Source organism: Colossoma macropomum, unplaced genomic scaffold (genome assembly GCF_904425465.1).
Source record: "Colossoma macropomum unplaced genomic scaffold, Colossoma_macropomum, whole genome shotgun sequence".
NCBI lineage: Eukaryota > Metazoa > Chordata > Actinopteri > Characiformes > Serrasalmidae > Colossoma > Colossoma macropomum.
In genome coordinates, this window is record NW_023494786.1 from 35,563,299 (window position 1) to 35,584,382 (window position 21,084).

At 36.4% G+C, this 21,084-nt stretch overlaps 2 protein-coding genes across 2 annotated transcripts; both read right to left on the reverse strand.

Moving 5' to 3' along the window:
• Positions 1 to 1,079: 1,079 nt before the first annotated feature.
• Positions 1,080 to 7,453, reverse strand: LOC118826854 (sialoadhesin-like). The gene is made up of 8 exons (XM_036597880.1): positions 7,389 to 7,453; positions 5,355 to 5,414; positions 2,873 to 3,235; positions 2,535 to 2,762; positions 2,109 to 2,453; positions 1,797 to 2,006; positions 1,458 to 1,509; positions 1,080 to 1,263 (listed from the first exon to the last, which is right to left on the reverse strand). Exons 2-8 carry the CDS (start codon positions 5,404 to 5,406, stop codon positions 1,080 to 1,082), a joined length of 1,434 nt encoding a protein of 477 aa, XP_036453773.1. The 5' UTR covers positions 5,407 to 5,414; positions 7,389 to 7,453.
• Positions 7,454 to 13,125: 5,672 nt separating this feature from the next.
• LOC118797173 (sialoadhesin-like) lies at positions 13,126 to 14,364 on the reverse strand. The gene is made up of 5 exons (XM_036556431.1): positions 14,156 to 14,364; positions 13,855 to 14,064; positions 13,522 to 13,661; positions 13,350 to 13,424; positions 13,126 to 13,266 (listed from the first exon to the last, which is right to left on the reverse strand). Exons 1-5 carry the CDS (start codon positions 14,262 to 14,264, stop codon positions 13,153 to 13,155), a joined length of 648 nt encoding a protein of 215 aa, XP_036412324.1. The 5' UTR covers positions 14,265 to 14,364; the 3' UTR covers positions 13,126 to 13,152.
• Between the last annotated feature and the right edge of the window lie 6,720 nt (positions 14,365 to 21,084).

Below are 21,084 nucleotides of genomic sequence, written 5' to 3' on the forward strand. Positions count from 1 at the left end.
CTACTTAGTTTCAACTTGACGTTAACTATAACAAAAAGTCTACAACTAAAGAAACATATATTTTACATACATCTGTTAACAGGAATTATAACTTCACACATAAGTTATCGAATTATTTAGCCATAAGATATTTTTCATTACTCATATATAAACATACTAGATAAAGCATGAAGTTTGTCACTATCACATATTCACACACTTAAGTAATTTCCTACAGTAATTCATATACATGAACTGCCATTTATAAATGTGTGCACTTAGATTTTCATCTCAGGATTTCTTCCTAACTATTAATAATTAATTATTTATTATAAAAATTTTTATTAAGTGTTACAGGGAGAGATTTGTACAACAGACAGGATACAATAAGTGTCAAAGTAAATAAAGTTGCTAAGTACAATTGTAGCTTCCTCTACGTGACTCCTTGGCTATCAGGTTATTAATATTAGCACTTTTTTGTGAGTATTTACAGGAGGAAACGAGTAAATAGGTAAGAGTGATAAAAATACTGGATGAAAGGTTGAACCACTGCATCCTTACAAATCAAAAAATACATTATTATATGAAATCAGTTTAATTATGCCGCACATTTCCATTCAGTTCAATACAGTCACTATACCCAGACTTTGTTACGTGAGATACATTGGAATGTGATTCTTGATGGTTTAAAATAAACAGTTTTAGTTAACTGAAATGTATTTACATTAACTTTGTCCATTTTACATAAACCAGTCACTTAAAAACATCACAATTCATTTATTTAATATTGATGTATTTTCAGTTTGTACTGTCAGAGTGTCGTAATCTGAGGACATGGTGGTGGGATTCAGAGCTGTGTAGGTGTCACTGGGAGAGTCTCTAAGATGCTGGAAGATACAAGAATAATAAAAAACACTCACAACTAAATACAGAAACCAGGAAAACACTTTTACAGTCATACAATGGACTTACTGTCAGAGTGTCGTAATCTGAGGACATGGTGGTGGGGTTTAGAGCTGAGTAGGTGTCGTCTCTAGATTTTGTGGTCTATTAGAGAAAGATCAGAAGAATATAACTTCAGTATTTATTCAGCAGCAGCTTTATAGGAACATGTTCATAAGAAAGCAATAACATCTCTCAGTACCTGAACATCTGCATCTCTCACTGCTTTTCTCTTCCTCCTGATCAAACTGCACCTCCACATCGATACTGTGATGAAGATTAGAGCCAGAAAGACTGACACTCCCACTGTGATGAACATTAACACTGTGCTCTCCTCTGAACCTTCAGGAGATTCATAAATAAACAATAAACAACATGATCTTTTATTTATATTGTAACAAACAATGCCAAACATACCATAATAATGATGTACATCACAAAGATGTAGTTAAATCTGAAATAGCCAGCATTTCTCATTACTATTATGATGGTAAAGGTAAAGTTTTATTTCTGTCAGACCTGCATAGAACTGTTACCTCCTAAAGCACAAGAATACTGGATAACATCCCACTGTGCTCTCATCTGGACCTTCAGGACCATCACAAATACACAATGACAGGATCAGAATTTGAGAAATGTTACTTCTAAGATTTGACTTAACTTTGTTATTATGATGCACCAACTTATGTGCTGGAATTACCGAATTATAAAGGATGAAAGACAAAATATTCTTCTGAAATGGACTGTAGGTGGATTATAAGCCAGTGGTGTAATGGCTTTTATCCATGCTCTAACCACAGTTACATTTTTATGTAGCTAGCATTGTAAGGTTGGACAAGCTTTACAGGCTGTGTAGGCCTGCATAGGACTGTTACCTCCTACAGCACAAGAATACTGGAGAACATCCTCAGTGTTTGCTGACTCCAGGTACAGCTTGTTGTATCTGGTGGGTCTGTTAGTTATAGGCTGTCCGTTCTTGTACCAGATGTAAGTGGTGTTGTTGGGCAGAGTGCAGGTGGAGATACAGGTCAGTGTTACTGTCTGTCCTTCTGATGGAGTGGTGGGACTCACTTTCACCTGAAGATCTGAACATGGAAAAAAAGTATGTGTAGCATTTTTTAATATTCTGACATATCCAGCATTGTGAATAGGAAGAACCTAAGTTACAGTTGGGTGTGGACACATACCTGCAACACTCAGAATGACTCCAGGTTCACCAGAAAATCTCCCTCCTGCAGTATCAGTGATGAATCTAAAGTGATATTCTCCAGAGTCACTCTTTGTCAGATTGTTCATTCTCAGAGTGCAGTTTCTCTCTTTATCTCCAAGAAACTCCACTCGACCAGCAAACTGCTCTTCCACACTCAGATCTGTCGGCTCCACTTGAGGCCGAAAGTAATACCAGAATGTTTTAGTAACTGTCTGATCTCTGGGATATGAGTAAGTGCAGGGAAAGTCCACTGATGAACCCTCCAAAGCACAGACTCTTCTGTCTGAGTAGGTCACACTCCAGCAGTTCTTATCATTAATACCTGTAAAAGCAAATGATTGAGTTTTTTGGTTTCAGTGGTAGTAAACAATTATAAAGAGTTATAAACAGGTTTCATACTCACACACTGTATTGGAATAGATTTGAATATGGTGTAAAACAGAGCAGGAGTAGCCACCGGAATCATCACTACTATATGAACTCAAAACCATCTGATGTTCATTGGTTGAGTATTGATATTGTCCATTTTTGTACCAGTAGTAGTAATAAGGTTTAGAGGTCAGACTGCATGAAGAGCTACAGGTCAGCTCCATCTGATTTTTTGTGTCAGAGGTCATCCTCATCTTCAGATCTGAGTGGAAATGAATTTAGAAATATATTATCAGATATCTTGTACACATATTTTAACATGACAAAGTCATTAAACTGACTGATCAGATCACTGTAGTTGAGCTGTATTACCTGAAACTGTTAGAGTAACTGCTGTTGAGCTGGAATATTTCTGTCCTGTTTCTGTAATGATCATGAGGTGATATTCTCCTGAGTCTCTCTCTCTCAGCTCTGATATTGTAAGAGTTGAGCTGTATCTGTTTCTGTTGGTTGTGTATCTCACTCGTCCTGCGTAGTCTGAGTCTAGAGCTAAATCCTCTGGATCTTCCTCGTTCCTCCATTTAGCTTTTTGTTTGTTGCTGAACCAGAAGCTGTGCTGAGGTCTGATGTTGGTGTTTGAGTGAGAGCACTGCAGGGTCACTGTTGATTCCCGTAGAGCACAGATAGTCTGAGGACTGCAGGTCACTCTCAGAGTCTCACCCAAAGAACCTGAAACTGAAACAGTGTGAATCACTGAGTGTGCAGGAATCACAGGAATCAACGTTTCTACTGAATCTCACTGATATTAGTTCTGATTAAACAGGTTATTTCTGTAATTGGTCGCAAAATTCCTAAACATGCCTAGTTCATTGTTTCGTTCCTGTTCTTTGAACTCCTGTGTTTCCTGTTTCTTCTTGTTGTTTATTCTGAGATACTTTGTAACTTTACTGTTAATAATGATGATCAGTAATGAAACTGTGTACTTGCATGCTTTCTCCATGACATGCATGTTAAACAAGTGTTGGTAGTGCATTATAATAACAATGGTTTATAAGACATCTATTAGCAGTTAATTCAAAATAGTTTAGTCATGAACTAATGGGTTTATCATTAATCAGTATATTATAATGACTTTAAAAGACATACAAACATTACTTGATTATGGTTTAGAAATGACTTATAAATTATGTTTGCAGGCCCTAAAGTAAGATGATGTCACATTGTCCTGGCTCTGCCCCTTCTGTCACCTCCCATGTAGCCCAGTCTTGTCATTGGTGTTTCCACCTGTGTTGTTTGTTTTCCTCCTGTCCCAGGTGGTCTCTATTCTTCTCTTTAATATAATAAGTATTGTATTATTTTATTTTTGTTAGTTTAAACAATTTTGAGTTCTTGAGTATTTCTAGATTTTTGTATAAACAGAATTTTAATTTCATATGTGTGTGTGTGTGTGTGTGTGTGTACATATACATATATATACATATATATATATATATATATATATATATATATATATATATATATATATACTGTCACGCCTTCTGCCGAGGACGCCTCCTCCACATGTTCGTTTTTGCTCAGGTCCCTTGAGTCCTTGAACGGCCCAGAGGACTACAACTCCCATGATACAGTGGGAGACCACGTGACTCCTACTCCACTGCCATCAACCAATGAACATTCCTTTCAGCGTTCAGCCTCACCAGAATTCTAAACTGTCACACCTGTTTTTCTTCACAGCTTATAAGCCAGTTTGTATATAAAGCCTGTGCTTTAGCTCTGAACTTTGCGAAGTATTGCCAACCCTTTTTCGTTGCGTACTGAGCGGTCTTTGTTTGCAAGTTCTTTCATGTATGACCTGTTTTTTTGTATTTCTGACCTGCCCTTTTCGTCTTTGCCCTTTTTTGGTGTGTTCGCTGGAATTGTATGATATTTGGTTTTTGAGCTCGGACTGGTTTTGACTACTCTCTGGATGTCCCGTTTGTTTTGGTTTTCTAGCTCTCTGGTTCTGACCCTCGCCTGTTTTGACTATGCCCTCTGTACATCCATCAAAACCTCAAGTAAACTTCAACATTGTCCTTTTATCTGCGAGCGTCTGATCTGTGTTGACATCATAACATACATACATATATATATATATATATATATATATAAATATATATAAACACAGCTGATTATTAATGTTTACAAGCTTTAAGGTTTACAGAGAACACATTGCATTAGCAGTCATTATTATTATTATTATTATTGTTATTGTTATTATTATAAATATCCCTTTTGAAAACACTCCCTATATATTGTAACATTCCACTACTGGCTTGCATGGCCATACGAGCCAGGAGGCGTGGCTTTGCAGAGCGGTCATGTGAGGAGGATCGTAGTTAGTGCTGCACTCACTGTAGGAGAGACTTTATTGTTGTTAATAGCTGTTGCTGTTATCCTGGAGGGTGTTTGTGTGTTATCTGTGTGTTATTATCTGGGTGTGGGTTGGTGGTAGTGGCTCTGTAAGTCTGTGGACTGGAGTTGTTTGACTTTTGATGGCCTGTCCAGCTTTCTGAGAGGCAGTTCTCATGTGCTGCCTGTTCATTAAAAGAGCATTCACCTTAAAGCACAATGTTTCGTGTGTCTTATTCTATACTGTCACCACAATATTCACTAATGATCAGATGGATCAAATTATTTTCAGATTTGTTCATTAGTAACTCATTATAAAGTTATAAAAGAAAACTGTTACTTTATAAACTAATAGTGATTAAATTCCTGGTTAGTACATGCTTTTGTAAATTATGATGTAGAAGCTTATTACTTCATTGTGATGTAAAAGCTTACATATTAAATAATGATAAATATATCTAAATACCTGTAATGTTCAGCAGGATGATCAGGGATAGGATTCTATATGTGAAGTTCATGGTTCCACCTGACCTGACACCAGAAACAGAAAGAGATCTAGCAAAGAGCTCTTTCCACAGGTTTGTTGAATATTTATTATTTTACAACATAAAACAAAAACATACATAATATTTTTATGTATACAAATATCTGGATAGAATTTGTTGTAAACCTTTATACTGCCGCTGCTGCTGCTACTGCACAACGCTAATTCTTATACTTATTGTGATGGTCAAACCTTATTCTCCTCCCCTTATTCTTCTTATTCTTCTCGGTTCCCTTTTTGAGTCTCGGTTCCTCTCAAGGTTTCTTCCTCCTAGCGAGGTTTTTGTCTTGCCACTGTCGCCATTGGTGAGGCTGATGGGGGCTCATACCTTGATTTTTCTGTAAAGCTGCTTTGTGACAACGCCTGTTGTAAAAGGCGCTATATAAATAAACTCAAATTGCCAGGTGGGCCCAAAGTTTTATCACACATTAGAACCTAAGAATCGCCCAACAAGTTTGCACTGAATTGAATTGAATTTATTGCTCACTTACACATTTATAAAAGAAAGAAAAAATAAAATAAATAAATAAATAAATTAGCAAGACAACGTATGCCTCATAAAGATGTAAGCCATTCTATAAATGGTTTAGGGGGAGGTGGGTTCTTCTTAAAAGTCACTGTCATGATGATGCATTTGGTTGGATTCAACATCAACCCCAGTAATGTACCATGTGCCACTCCCCCAGTAAGTTCTTGCCAATCAGAGTAGCAACTCTGATACCGAACTCTTTGCAGACGACCACACACAAAGCTACAGAGCCAAGGCATTAAAGCAGGCCTGACTTCTAACTGTACCAGTCGTTTCATAGCAACAGTCAAATCCACTTTATCAAATCCTTTTGAAAAGTCAGTAGTGATAAAAGTACTAGCAGTTGATGGAATATCTGAAGTCCCTGTAGTTACTGAATAATAAGCTCTAATATGTGTGTGTATATATATAAGCCTTGATTTTAAGGGGTTAACTTTCATCACTCAAAAGAAATGGAAGGTGAATCATTTAAAGTCAATTACACATCCAGAAGACCAAAACTGATGTTCTAGAAATAAAACAAGAATCTACTAACAAACCAGTGTACTGCACACTAAATAAAATGGCTTATCAGTTCAACTTCATGTGGTAACATTTAAATTAACTCGTTTTCTTCAACATAAATAAATGCTTTAAATGAAGGATTCATTCAATCAAAGATAAAGTCAAAGTTTATTTATATATAAGATGCAGCAGCATCATCAGAAGGGTCAGTTCTTGCAGGTGAGGTTTGCACAGTGCTGTACAGCAGAAGTTCCTTGGTGGTCAAACTGGTCCAGAAGGCTGGCCAGAAGTGGCAGGTTGAGCTATTACAGCCTCACTAAGAGGAAGAGACAGAAAGGTAACTGAGATATGGGGGCTCTCTGAGATATCAGCGCCCCTCTGCTCCACCATCCTCTAACTTGAAAAACTAATTACCAAAGGCTTGACTGAACAAGTAATTTTTGAGTTGACTAAAACTAGTTCAATTGCTTTTTACTACATGAAGTACTTTTTTAGGTTGAACTGATGAGCCATTTTACATCTACAGGGTAGAATAAAATAGCTGAAGCAGTTTTTATTCACAGATCTACATTATTCACCATACAGCTGTATGAGATACAGATCAGAGTGATCTACACAGAGAAGCCAAAGACAAAGAGACCAAGACTAAGACTAACACACAGAGAGAATGAGTAGGAATCATTTCTCAAAGTGTTATTCCTTCAGATAACTTGCAATTTTGCCATTAGTTGTTGTAATTACACATTAATAAGTACAAAAATAACTCTTTTTTTATCTTGTTGAGCTCAGATCAGGTTGAGAAAGTGAACACTTTAACCACAGTGCTCGAACTTCTCCGTTTCACTGTATTCACACAGTTAAATCCCTCACAGTTTTAAACAGTTTGCATACAGAGCAGCTCTAGTAAAGAACATGTTACTTACATTCTGTAATGAACACTGTCCACTCTTTTGTAGTCCACTTAAAGTTCGCTGTGAGGAGTGTGAGTGCGGTAAATATGAGCTACTGCAGTCCAGCTCGAACTTCCTTCCCTTTTCTGTGTTTTCAGAAGTTCCTTCCTTCATTTACTGTTCATTTATACTTAGTCACATTGTTATTAACATGAATAAGTAACTTTGGACTTTGTTATAGATGTTTATATAAAACAGTACATGACAGATGCAAAGCTCTATGTTTAATGTAAAGAAATAATCAAAGTCTATTAACAAGCCAAGATTATTTTTATTATAATAAAGTGCTGTGAAGTCTGTTCTGACCCCTGCTGACCATTTGGACACTGTTTCTCCAGACCGCCCTGTCTTCTTATTGGATCCTCAGGATTCTTAATGCTTGAGTTTCCTCTGATTGTTGATTCCTCTGATTGTCTCCATCCATCTTGTTACTGGTTCTGAGCATAATTGTCTTTGCCAGTGAGTTGGTTCTTACAATAATATGTGCAAAATAAGAGCTTCAGCTTGGTTCTCTAGGGTTCTAGTGAGAGGTTTGTTTGGTAGGGTTCTGTGTGCTGTGCTTAAGTAGGCTTATATGGGATGAGCTTTAGTAGGGTTCTGTGGAACGTTCCTCCACTGGTTTTATGTAATCTTTAATGTCTGTCAAGCTGAGGTCACCTGGTGTCCGATTTTGTACTGAACAGTCCAGTTTGAACTCCTGCATTCTGGTCTATTGTCCACCCACCACAAGTGATCATGTCACGTCAAATGGGTCTGAGTTTTCAGTTGCAGGGCTGGTGCTCTCAGTTTTTCAGTGTCAGCACAAATTTGCCTCGTTTTCAGTTTTTCAACAAAATCTGAAAAATCAATAATCTGTACTTGATGGTTGGTTTGAATAGAAATTAAGAATAAATGTTTGCACAGTGCTGTGTATCTGATGGACAATGTGTGACTGCCACTTCTGCTGCTGTTGCTGTTTCTATTAATAATTAAACATTATTAGAAACATGAGAGGCACAAGGAAGTGTGAAGGAAAAGAGGAACTGACCTCAGTTTAAAACAGTTTCAACACTTTAATTTAGAGACCAAAGCCGTAATATGGAATTAGATTTTTTTTGTCTCTTTAAAGTGAAGTTAGCTGGAATTTTATGCAAGTCGTCAGTTTTTATGAATAATGGGTGCAATTAACTGTACTGTCAGCACAGTAAAGGGAATGAAGTTAGAGTAGAACTGCAGTAGAATATATTCAGCATACAGCACATCACACTCACATGCTCCTCTCAGCTCACTTTCAGTAAGTTAGCACAGTGTGAGAAATTCACTAGAATTAATGAATTATATTATGGTGAGTTTCTGTTTCAGTAGGTTCCTAAGAGAGGGGCTGAATTTTATTCCATTGTTTTTCCTTGAAATTACCACTGAAATGTAAAACATCATCTGCATGTCTTTAGAACTGCATCACTGAGCAACCACTTCTGCTCAACCAAACTACCCAACAGCTCTCTTTCCACAGTGGAGTCCCTCAAATTTCCTTTGCACCAATATATCCAGGGACCTGAAGTTGGAGGGGAACACAGTCTTTATCGCTAAGAGAGCCACCTCACAAGAACGAGCTGAACTCCAGCACATAATCAGGACAGCAGAGAGGATCATTGGATCTATCTGCCAACACTTCAGGATGTCTACAACAGCAGGGTAATGATGTGTGCTAGCAAGGTTCAGCTGACCACTCTCAGCCTGGACATCACCTCTTCCAAACATTCCCCTGTGGTAGAAGATTTAGGACCACTAAAACCAGCACAGCCAGACATGCTAACAGCTTTTTCCCCCAGAGTGGGCATGTCACACTTTAAACTCAAACTGACCATCAAACTTTCCTCACTGCATTACAGTAACTCCTCCTGTAGCACGAGGCTTGTTTACACTATACGAATGAACCTATTTACAAATGTTAATATTATTTAGATTTAGATCTATTATATAGATCATAAATTTCTTTAGCTTCTTTCACACTGGCTCTTTGCTACATTCGCTATTAATTCTTTATTCTATTTATTTTATTATTATTTTATTTGTCCCTGAATTAAGCCTTTGTTAAGAGTCTGTTTGCTTGTCTGTTCTTTTCAATGTGTTACGTGTCATACATGTGATTCACCAAGACAGATTCCTTGTACATCTAACATACATGTCAAAATAAAGTGATTCTGATTCTGATTCAGTAGCTAATTCGGTATCTCACTGTTTGATTATTTATGAGCAACTTTCATAACAAGGATTAAAAGTCTCCTTTGTTTATCCCATTATCAATACTATGGTAATGTCAATACCCACTAGCACCTTTAGGGCACATGCAGTATTATACAGCTTTTGTTCATCCAGTTACCATCACAACAGTAAGCTTTAAGATTTGCAATGCTAGGCTAACTGAGGGTGTAGACTTAGTTATTAAACAGCACCAGTGAGAGATGAGATTTGATCATCTCTAGGATCCATTTGCTTGTCTAGTAGTTGAGCTTTAGTAGGGTTCTATGTGATGCACTTAAGTAGTGTTCTTTGGGATGAACATCAGTGGAGTTCTATAGGATGAGCTTTAGTGGGATTCTGTGTTTTCCCCTTCAGTAGGATTGTATGGGCTGAGCTTCCATAGGATTCTGGAGGATGAGCTTCAGTGGGATTCTAAGGCTTGAGCTACAGTCGGGTTGCATGAGCTGAGCTTCAATAGAGTTCTATAGGATGAGATTCAGTAGGGTTCTAAGGAACGTTTCTCCATTTGCTTCATATAATCTTTGCTGTTCATCAAGCTATGGTTGGTGTCTGGTTTTGTACTTAATAGTCAGATTTTCTGCTCAAGTGATTTCAATATTGTGTTTTCAGTTTTTCAGTCTCAGAACAAATCTGACTTACTCTCAGTTTTTCAAGGTCTGAAAAATGAATAACTTGTACTAAATGTCTGTTTTACGTTGAAGTTAAATAAATGAAGGGGTTTCCTGAGTTTTGCACAGTACTATACATCTCTGATAGACAACATGTTACTGCTGCTGCTGTTTCTATAGTCAACCATTAATAGAAGCATAAGAGACACAAGGAAGTGTGAAGTTCATTGATGATCCCATAAACACAGGAACTGATCTCAGTTTAACCCTTAGGACCCAGAGACGTTCGGTCACTTCTGGCCTTCATAACTTCAGAACGGTTTAAGATACAAACATGATCCACATATCAGGACATTCAGCAGACCCACCCCTAACTAGCAAGTGTGATGAGCTGTGATGTCAGCATCAGTGAGCAATTTGGCACCTAAAATCCTGATATTATTGCTCTGCTGTTTGGCCTTCAAATTCAAACAAAGAGTTAAAACAGCGACATGATTCACAATCAGATCACTCATCAGACTCTGCCTCACCATCCAGAGTGATTTGATCCACCTGTGACCGTCCATCAGCCAGAGATCCAAAATCACCCAAACCCACTCGCTATTGTTATATTACATCAGTGCTTTTCATATTTTAAATGAAGGGCTTTCAGTTTACATTGATTTCGAGTATTAAAAATATCTGATATTAAATATGCAACTCAGTTTGTAATTAAAAATAAAGTCTGTCTTGCTGTGTATCAGAGTTTTAGGACTCGGCCTGAATCCAAGAGGACAGGAAATCAATAAAAAACATGTCTGCCTTATGCTACGCATTTATTTTTGCTCATAATAACCAACAGAATGAATCACCATCAAAATTATTGCACTTTCAGCTCACAGACACTCCAGACTAACAATTTCTGAAAAGATAACTACAACTGCACTTGTTTTCAAGATCTCTTTAACAAAAAAAAATAGAAAGTTTAGCAGCCGCTAGGTACATTTTTGTTTGTGCAAATTTCTGTTAGCATTTATTTGTCAAAAAATGGCATATCTGAGTAGACTAGCATCTCCTGAAAATAACAAAATATGACATGTGTGACTGTCGCATGTAAATACTTTAATTACTATACTTTTATACTATAATTGCAATGGTAATTGTAATTGACCCCAAAAATACCAAAAAATCCCTCAAATTTTAGGTTTCTAAGGGTTAAAACAGTTTCAACACTAACAAAGATACCAAAACCATAATACAGAATTACATTTTCAAAAATGTCTCTTAAAAGTGAAGTTAGTTGGAAACTTAATTTGTAATTATAATTTTCTAAAAGCATTTTTAGTTATAATTTGAGTTTGATTGCATTTGGTCGCAAGTATTTATAGAAAATTAATGTGGTACTGTTGTGATCTTTGTGGTTGTGAGGCAGCATTCGAGAAGTGGAACAGTCAGTAACTTTCCTTTACTGGTTTACTGCTCACTCATTCTCAGATATCTGTCTTCTGCCTAAACTACCCTTGGTATTTGTTGTTCTTTGTTCTATTAATCTGCTCCCAGATGTGGTGTTCTACGTTGTACTTGGAGAATCACAGAATTTCATAGGTTTTCCTGGTTGGTTTGATACATCTTGGTAATTCAAATGGCCTTATGACCATTTATTAATTATTAACATTATAACTTAAGTTATTATTAGTTATTACATTTTAACTGTCAAAATGCTGCTTTAGTGAAAAGTTTTAAACACATCAACATTTATGGAGTCATATTTAATACAAATTCACAAAAAGCTCAGTAGGGAAAACTGCTAACACTTCATAGTAACTTTCTTTCACGAACCATTAACGGATCAATAATAGCTATGAACAAATCATTAGTTCATACAGGACAAAGGAAGCTTTTAAACAGCATTATTTAGTTTCAACTTGACGTTAACTATAACAAAAAAGTCTACAACTAAAGAAGCATATATTTTACATGCATCTGTTAACAGGAATTATTATTATAACTTCACAAATAAGTTATCTAATCATTTATATTATATTTAATATTTATATGATATCTAATTAAGTGTATATATATATATATATATATATATATATATATATATATATATATATGAGATAAAGCATGAAGTTTGTCTCTGTCTCATTGTTACACCTTTGAGTAATTTGCTGCAGTAATCCATATACATGAACTGATGCACAGCTCCTTATTTATTAGTGAATGTGCTTATTGTAAATGTACAGGAAAACACCTGTTATTTTGTAAATATGAATATAAATATTAACAACTACATGAACTGCCATTTAAAAATGTGAGCACTTTGAATTTCTAATTATCTCAGGATTTCTTCATAACTATTAATGATTTGATTATTTATTATAAAAAGTTTTTATAAAGTGTTACAGGGAAAGATTTGTACAAAAGATAGGGTAGAATAAGTGTCAAAGTAAACAATGTTGCTGAGGACAAATGTAGCTTTCTCTATGTGACTCATTGGCTATCAGGTTATTAATATTAGCACTTTACATTGATATTTTGCAAGTATTTACAAGAGAAAAGGCTAAATAGGTAAAAGTTATAAAAATAATGGATGAAAAGTTGATTAAAATGATGCTGATGAAGCACTGCATACTTACAAATCAAAAATTACATTTTTATATGAAATCAGTTTAATTATGCCACACATTTCCACTTCGTTAAATAGAGTCACTATACACAGACTTTGTAACTTAAACATCAAATTTAATCATTGATCGAACAAAAGTGAAACATTTCAGTGCAATTTATTTGAGATTCATTGGAATGTGATTCTTGATGGTTCAAAATAAACAGTTTTAGTTAATTGAAATGTATTTAACTTTGTCCATTTTACATAAACCAGTCACTTAAAACATCACAATTCATTTATTTAATATTGGTGTATTTTCAGTTTGTACTGTCAGAGTGTCGTAATCTGAGGACATGGTGGTGGGATACAGAGCTGTGTAGGTGTCACTGGGAGAGTCTCTAAGATGCTGGAAGATACAAGAATAATAAAAAATATGAAACCAAATACACAAACCAGGAAAACACTTTTACAGTCATACAATGGACTCACTGTCAGAGTGTCGTAATCTGAGGACATGGTGGTGGGGTTTAGAGCTGAGTAGGTGTCGTCTCTAGGTTTTGTGGTCTATTAGAGAAAGATAAGAACAATATAACTTCAGTATTTATTCAGCAGCAGCTTTATAGGAACATGTTCATAAGAAAGCAATAACATCTCTCAGTACCTGAACATCTGCATCTCTCACTGCTTTTCTCTTCCTCCTGATCAAACTGCACCTCCACATCGATACTGTGATGAGGATTAGAGCCAGAAAGACTGACACTCCCACTGTGATGAACATTAACACTGTGCTCTCCTCTGAACCTTCAGGAGATTCAGAAATAAACAATGAACAACATGATTATGTACAGAGGATGACACTGAAAATCTTTTATTTATAATGTAACAAACAATGCCAAACATACTACAATAATGATGTTTGTCATATCATGATGGTGAGGGTAAAGTGTTATTTCTGAAAACATGCTAGATATATGCTAGTACATAGAACTGTTACCTCCTAAAGCACAAGAATACTGGAGAACATCCTCAGTGTTTGCTGACTCCAGGTACAGCTTGTTGTATCTGGTGGGTTTGTTAGTTACAGGCTGTCCGTTCTTGTACCAGATGTAAGGAGTGTTGTTAGGCAGAGTGCAGGTGGAGATACAGGTCAGTGTTACTGTCTGTCCTTCTGATGGAGTGGTGGGACTCATTTTCACCTGAAGATCTGAACATGCAAAGAAATAGAAAGTGCAGTGTTTCTAATATTTTGACATATGAAGCATTGTGAGTAGGAAGAGACTTGTGTGGACAGATACCTGTAACACTCAGAATGACTCCAGGATAACCAGAGAAACTCCCTCCTGCAGTATCAGTGATCAATCTAAAGCGATATTCTCCAGAGTCACTCTTTGTCAGATTGTTCATTCTCAGAGTGCAGCTTCTCTCTTTATCTCCAAGAAACTCCACTCGACCAGTAAACTGCTCTTCCACACTCAGATCTGTCAGCCCAAAGTTATGCCAGAATGTTTTATTAACTGTCTGATCTCTGGGATATGAGTAAGTGCAGAGAAAGTCCACTGATGACCCCTCCAAAGCACAGACTCTTCTGTCTGAGTAGGTCACACTCCAGCAGTTCTCGTCAAAAACACCTGTGAAAGTAAAAGATTGTCACTGTTTTTGTTTTTATCAGTACTGAACAATTAGATATGAACAGCTTTCATACTCACACACTGTATTGGATCGGATTTCAGGATGGCTGCTAACAGAGCAGGAGTAGCTGCCAGGATCATCACTGCTATATGAACTCAAAACCTTCTGATGTTCATTTGTTGTGTGCTGATATCGTCCATTTTTGTACCAGTAGTAATAAGAAGGTTTAGAGGTCAGACTGCATGAAGAGCTACAGGTCAGCTCCGTCTGATTTTTAGTGTCAGAGGTCATCCTCATCTTCAGATCTGAGTGGAAATGAATTTCAAAGTATTCCAGCAAATATTGTAATTATATATTTTGACATCAAAAACTGTAGTTGAGCTGTATTACCTGAAACTGTTAGAGTAACTGCTGTTGAGCTGGAATATTTCTGTCCTGTTTCTGTAATGATCATGAGGTGATATTCTCCTGAGTCTCTGTTTCTCAGCTCTGTTATTGTAAGAGTTGAGCTGTATCTGTATGGGCCGGTTGTGTATCTCACTCGTCCTGCGTAGTCTGAGTCTAAAGCTAAATCCTCTGGATCTTCCTCGTTCCTCCATTTAGCTTTTTGTTTGTTGCTGAACCAGAAGCTGTGCTGAGGTCTGATGTTGGTGTTTGAGTGAGAGCACTGCAGGGTCACTGTTGATTCCCGTAGAGCACAGATAGTCCGAGGACTGCAGGTCACTCTCAGAGTCTCACCCAAAGAACCTGAAACTGAAACAGTTGGCAGCACTGAGTCTGCAGGAGTCACTCAAATCAACACTTTTACAGAATCTGACTGATGTTAGTTCTGATTAAGCAGGTTATTTCTACAATTGGAAGCCAAATTCCTTCAGAACTGCAGCCCTTCTTGTTCACCAATCTCATCTCTAATCTCTGTCTGAAGAGCTGGTCAGTTACTGCAGCAACACTGAAATATATTTATACATAAACTTGTCTAGTTCATTGTTTCATTCCCAATCTTCAGTTTCTTGTGTTTCTTGTTCCTTCTTGGTGTTTATTCTGAGTTACTCTGTAACTTTACTGTTAACAATACTGTTAATAATGATGATCAGTAATCAAACTGTGTACTTGTATGCTGTTTCCATGACTTACATGCTAAACAAATGTTGGTAACACTTTATTCATTATAGATTATTTATGAACTAATGTGATGTTCATTATTAATCAATATATTAAAATGAGTTTGAAATACCATACAAAACTACTTGAGTGTGGTTTAGAAATGACTTAAAGTATTTCTGTTCTTAGCTTAATATGTGTAACTGCTCTATTCTACGTATAGTTCAGTTTAAAGAATTTTGTAAATGTTGTTTGTGCATTTATAGATTATTATATAAACTGAACTGTTTTTACTTTAAATTACAGGGTGCAAAAAATGGCATACATTACATACATTACTTCTATAGCATTTATTTATATATATATATATACATATATATATATATATATATATATATATATATATTGTAAAACACATGACAGTCAATATTGTTATTAGCAGTCAATGTCATTATTATTATTATTATTATTATTAATATTATTGGTAAAAACACTCCTTCTATATTGTAGTGTTCTGCTACTGGCTCATGTGGCTGTATGAGTGGGGAGGCATGGGTCATGTGAAGAGGATCTTGGGAAGCGTTGCCCTCACTGTGTTTGTGTGTTATCTGTGTGTTATTGTCTGGGTGTGTGTTGGTGGGAGTGGGTCTGTGGACTGGAGTTGTGTGGCTTTTGATGGCCTGCACAGCTTTCTGAGAGGTAGTTCTCCTGTGCTGTCTGTTCAATAACAGAGCACTCACCTTGTTTCCAGCACAATGTTTCCTGTATTTTATTCTATATTCTCACCACAATATTCACTAATGATCAGTAAACTCTGATTTTCAGAGTTGTTCATTATTTATTTATTATTAAGTCATAGACAAAAAGCACACACGTTATTAGTGTATTGGAGATTATTATATTCCTGACTTTTTAAATTATGAAGTATAAGCATATTACTTCATTGTGAAATAAAGCTTATATATGTGTTATAAAGTCATATGAATATGTTAAACAATGATAAATAACTCTAAATACCCAATTAGTTCATAATTAGTTAAATTTTACTAGTTATCCATTAAAACACCGTAATTCAGTTCATACTGTGAAAGCAGCTGCCCATCAGCTAATCTTAATTTGGGGTGATTTAGAAAATAACACTTTTGCTTTATAGATTTACTCTCTTTAATGCTAGATCAATTAATTAGACACTCACAGGTAAACGATAAATCGTAAGGTTTATTAAAAGGAGAATGAACCTGACCAACCAGACCAGGTCAGCAACCATATTAACCAAACACAATACATGCGCGAAGACACTAACAGAGTCGAATAAACAAGCGAGGTCATACAATTAAACAAAGAATGGCTCAGTCTGCACTGACAGGTCAGGGCAATACTATGCAAAGACAAAGTGCAAACAGACAGGCTTATATACATGGAAAAACAGGTGATGTAATCACTATTCAGCTGACTGAGATCTGGAGTCATGTGAGAAACTGAGGGATTCTGGGAAGAGGAGTCCATAACATCTCTCTCTCTCTCTCTAATCAACACTAAACTCAGTTCAGTAAAATCAGAATAATCCTACCTGTAATGTTCAGCAGGATGATCAGTGATATGATTCCATATGTGAAGTTTATGGTTCCACCTGACCTGATATCAGCAGAAACAGAAATAGATCTAGCACTGAAGGAGCCCTTTCTGCAGGTTTAATGAATACTTATTATTTTTCAACATACAGTATAATTATATATCACATATTTTACGCATAAAAAGAATATCTTGACAAACTTTGTTATAAACCTTTGTCAGTTTATTGTAATGTTATTAATGAAGTCCAGAATTTTTTTTTTTCTCACCACAAAGTCTTTCAGTTTTTCCAGTAAAGAAAATTACAGAACAGATACCAAAACACTTCCTGTTAACCCCTTAAATGGCCAGGGCCTGTCAGTGGGCTCAAGGCTTTATTATACACTTCTATAACCTAAGAATAGCTCAGCCAGTTTGCACTGAAGTCCCTTTAGTTACTGAATAATAAGCCTCAGTATGTACTAAGCCTGAGATTGTGAGGGGTTATCTGTCAACACTTAAAAGAAAATGAAAGTTAAAATATTTAAAGTCAATTCCAGGTCCAGAAGACCAAAATCTCTGTAGGACAGTAAGAAAAACTGATATTCAGGACAAAACCAACAAACCACTATACAGTAGATTAATTCACAAAAAAATCACAAATCTGCAATATTCACCATACAGGTGTATGAGATACAGGTCAGACTGATCTTCACAGAGAAGTCAGAGATACAGACACTAAGACAGAAACTAACACACACAGAGAAATGGACAGTTCTGAGCAGGAATCATTTCTCAAAGTGCTGTTCCTTCAGATAACTTATGTGACCACTGGTTGTTGTAATTACACTTTAAAAAGTACAAAAATAGCTCATAGTAAGTTTTTTTTAATCTGTCTGAGCTCAGATCAGATTCAGAAAGTGAACTGAAACACACACTAACCACAGTGGCCAATCATTTACCTTTACTGAATTTGGACGACTATATCACTCACAGTTTTAAACAGTTTCATACAGAACAGCTCTAGTAAAGAAAATGTTACTTACATTCTCTAACGAAGTCTTTTCACTCTTTTCTAGTTGACTTGAACTGAGCTGTGAGGGGTGTGTGAGTGTGATTTATGTCTTGTGTGAATATGAGCTGTGCAGTCCAGCTCTAACTTCCTTCCCTTTTCTGTGTGATCAGTGTTGTGAAAACAAAAAGTCCTTCATTGACCATATACTTAATCACAATGTTATTAACATGGATAAATAATTCTGGACTTTGTCCTGTCTTCTGTTTGGATCTTCAGCTTTATAATGCTGGAGTTTTTCTGATTCATGATTCCTCTGATTGTCTCCATCTGTCTTGTTGCTGATACTGTACTGAGGATAATTATCTTTGCTAATGAATTGCTTTACATCATAATGTGTCCAGAATAAGAGCTTCAGCTTTGTTATCTAGGTGTGAACAATTGTTTTATTGTCTTTTAACTTATATGTTGGCATACATACAACATAAGAACAAACAACCTTCCCTTTCCCTCCCCACGTCTCCCTCCCGGATGTGTTTCGGACAGTATATATAAAACATAGGTACACCTACATACGCATGCATGTATCAGAACATAACTTCATGAAAACAAAAGTGAGAAAATAAATAAGTAAGTAAATAAATAAATAAACAAACATACATAAACATATGTGTGGGTTAAATAACGGGACTCCTCCTAAAATACAAAAACTAATAGGTAACTCTAGCAAGGGCCTGGTAAACATTCCACTGATTGGAGCGCCTTCTTCTAAGCATTAATAGTTCTTGACTGAGCACCGTGTACACGAGCAACTGAAAGCTCCAAAGAAATAATATCAAGCGCAGACAAAATCCACTGCCGTCTTGAGATGGAATGAGGAGGACTACATCGATTGACCAAGTTTCTTTGCAGCTGTCAAAGTACAGAGCAATAGTCGTTTCTGCTGAACTGAAATATTAAGAGAAGAAAAATCATTTAAAAGAAAAATCAATGCTTAGCGTGGAACATCATGGTCTAGTAGGACTGTAAGATCAGTGGCAACCTGATGCCAGAAATTAAGGACCTTAGAACAAAACCAAAAGTAATGCAAAAAAGTACCAGGCTCCCCTGAGGAACACAAACTACAGCTTGGAGACTGAGTAAGATGCATATGAAATCGTCTTACTGGTGTACTAAAATCAATGCAAGGATTTCCAGTGTGTTGTTTGATGATTTGGGTATTTTGAAGATAAATAGATGGTTTCCCAAGCATGGTCTGTAAAAAACTCTTGATCCTCCAATTTAAGATCTTTAGGCCAGACTAGGCACACCTCAAGGGGTGTGTAAGAAGCCCTAATTAGGAAGATATAAATACTGGAGGCTGAATCGGCCTTTTTACTAGGATTGACCCCTCTAAGCATTGGATGTAGCTGTAACTTAGAGCTCTGGGGATGCTCCATAAGACCGCAAGGCAGATTTGAGCTGCAAGTACCTAAAGAAAGAAGTGCTCGGTAAATTAAATTGCTCTCTAATATCCTAAAAGGATCTTAATCCGTTTTCATCAAAAATATCGCCTGAAATGTGAACTCCTCGGTTCTCCCATTGGGTGAAGTAAAATGGAGAATTCTCTACCAGTAGATTATGATTGTGAAAAAGTGGAGAGTGATAATGCCATTTTACATTCAAGTCAGATTGCTTAGTGGCTGTACGCCATGAAAATACGAGGTGAGATATTATAGGTCCAAAGTACTGTCTACAGTGCCTAATAGAAACATTACAAAATATAAGATCTTTAACCTATAGGGAGCTATAATAGATTCTTCCACTGAACGGCAAGAAGTTGAAATACTTGGATTTAACCAAACTGACAAGGGTCGCAGAGTGAAAGCTTGGGCATATATTTGAAAATTTGGAAATGCAAGACCACCGTCAGACTTACATCTCTGCAAGGTAGATAGTTTTATCCGGGGTCATTTGCCATTCCAAATATATGAGGACAGAACTTGAGAAAGTGTCTCCCAATATTTTACAGGAGGAGGTAAAGGAATCATACAACTAAAGTTAATTCGAGGTAAAATATTCATTTTCACCACTGTAATCCTTGCCTGTCAAGAGGTAGGTAATTGTGACCAATTACTGGTGTCAACTTTAATTTCCTATAGTATACTATTGAAATTTTTATTGATTATATTATTCAAAGAAGGGTATATCTCCACCCCAAATATTTAAAACCATCAACCACCGGGAAAGGTACTGAGAGCAAGCTTGGGTCTGATTCAAAATTTAAAGGCAGTAACGCTGATTTATCCCAGTTTATCTTATAACTGAAAAATTTACCAAAATCATCAAATAACCTAAGCAGGTATGGAACAGAATTTGTTGGATTATCTAAAAACAGCAGAATATCGTCTGCATATAAGGAAATATGATGTTGGGTCTCCTTTATTTTAATAGGCAAAATAAGCATCAATTTGCGATCAGCTTGGGCAAGGGGCTCTAACGATATAGCAAGCAAGGAAGCTGACAGAGGAGACCCTTGGCATGTGCCACGACTCAACGGAAAGGGTGCTGAACATTTATTACCTGAGAGAACCATTGCGGATGGGTTTGCGTATGACATTCTTATCACGGCAATAAATCCAGCGCAAAACCAAAATGTTCAAAAGTGGACCACAAATAGTATGACCCATAGAAAATCGTAATTTGGCAAAAACACTATGATGGTCTGAGAGTGACCAAATATTTATTGTATCTATCGCAGAAAAAAGAGCACTGAACATAAACAAAAAATCTATTTGGTAATAAGATTTATGCCTTGTTGAAAAAAAAGTGTACTGTCTTGTGTCTGGATTAAAATGTCGCCAACAGTCTACCAAAGGTAATGCGGTCATACATTGCTTGAGCTCTAGACTAGCCGCTAACTGACAGGAAGAACCATCACTCCCAGATCGA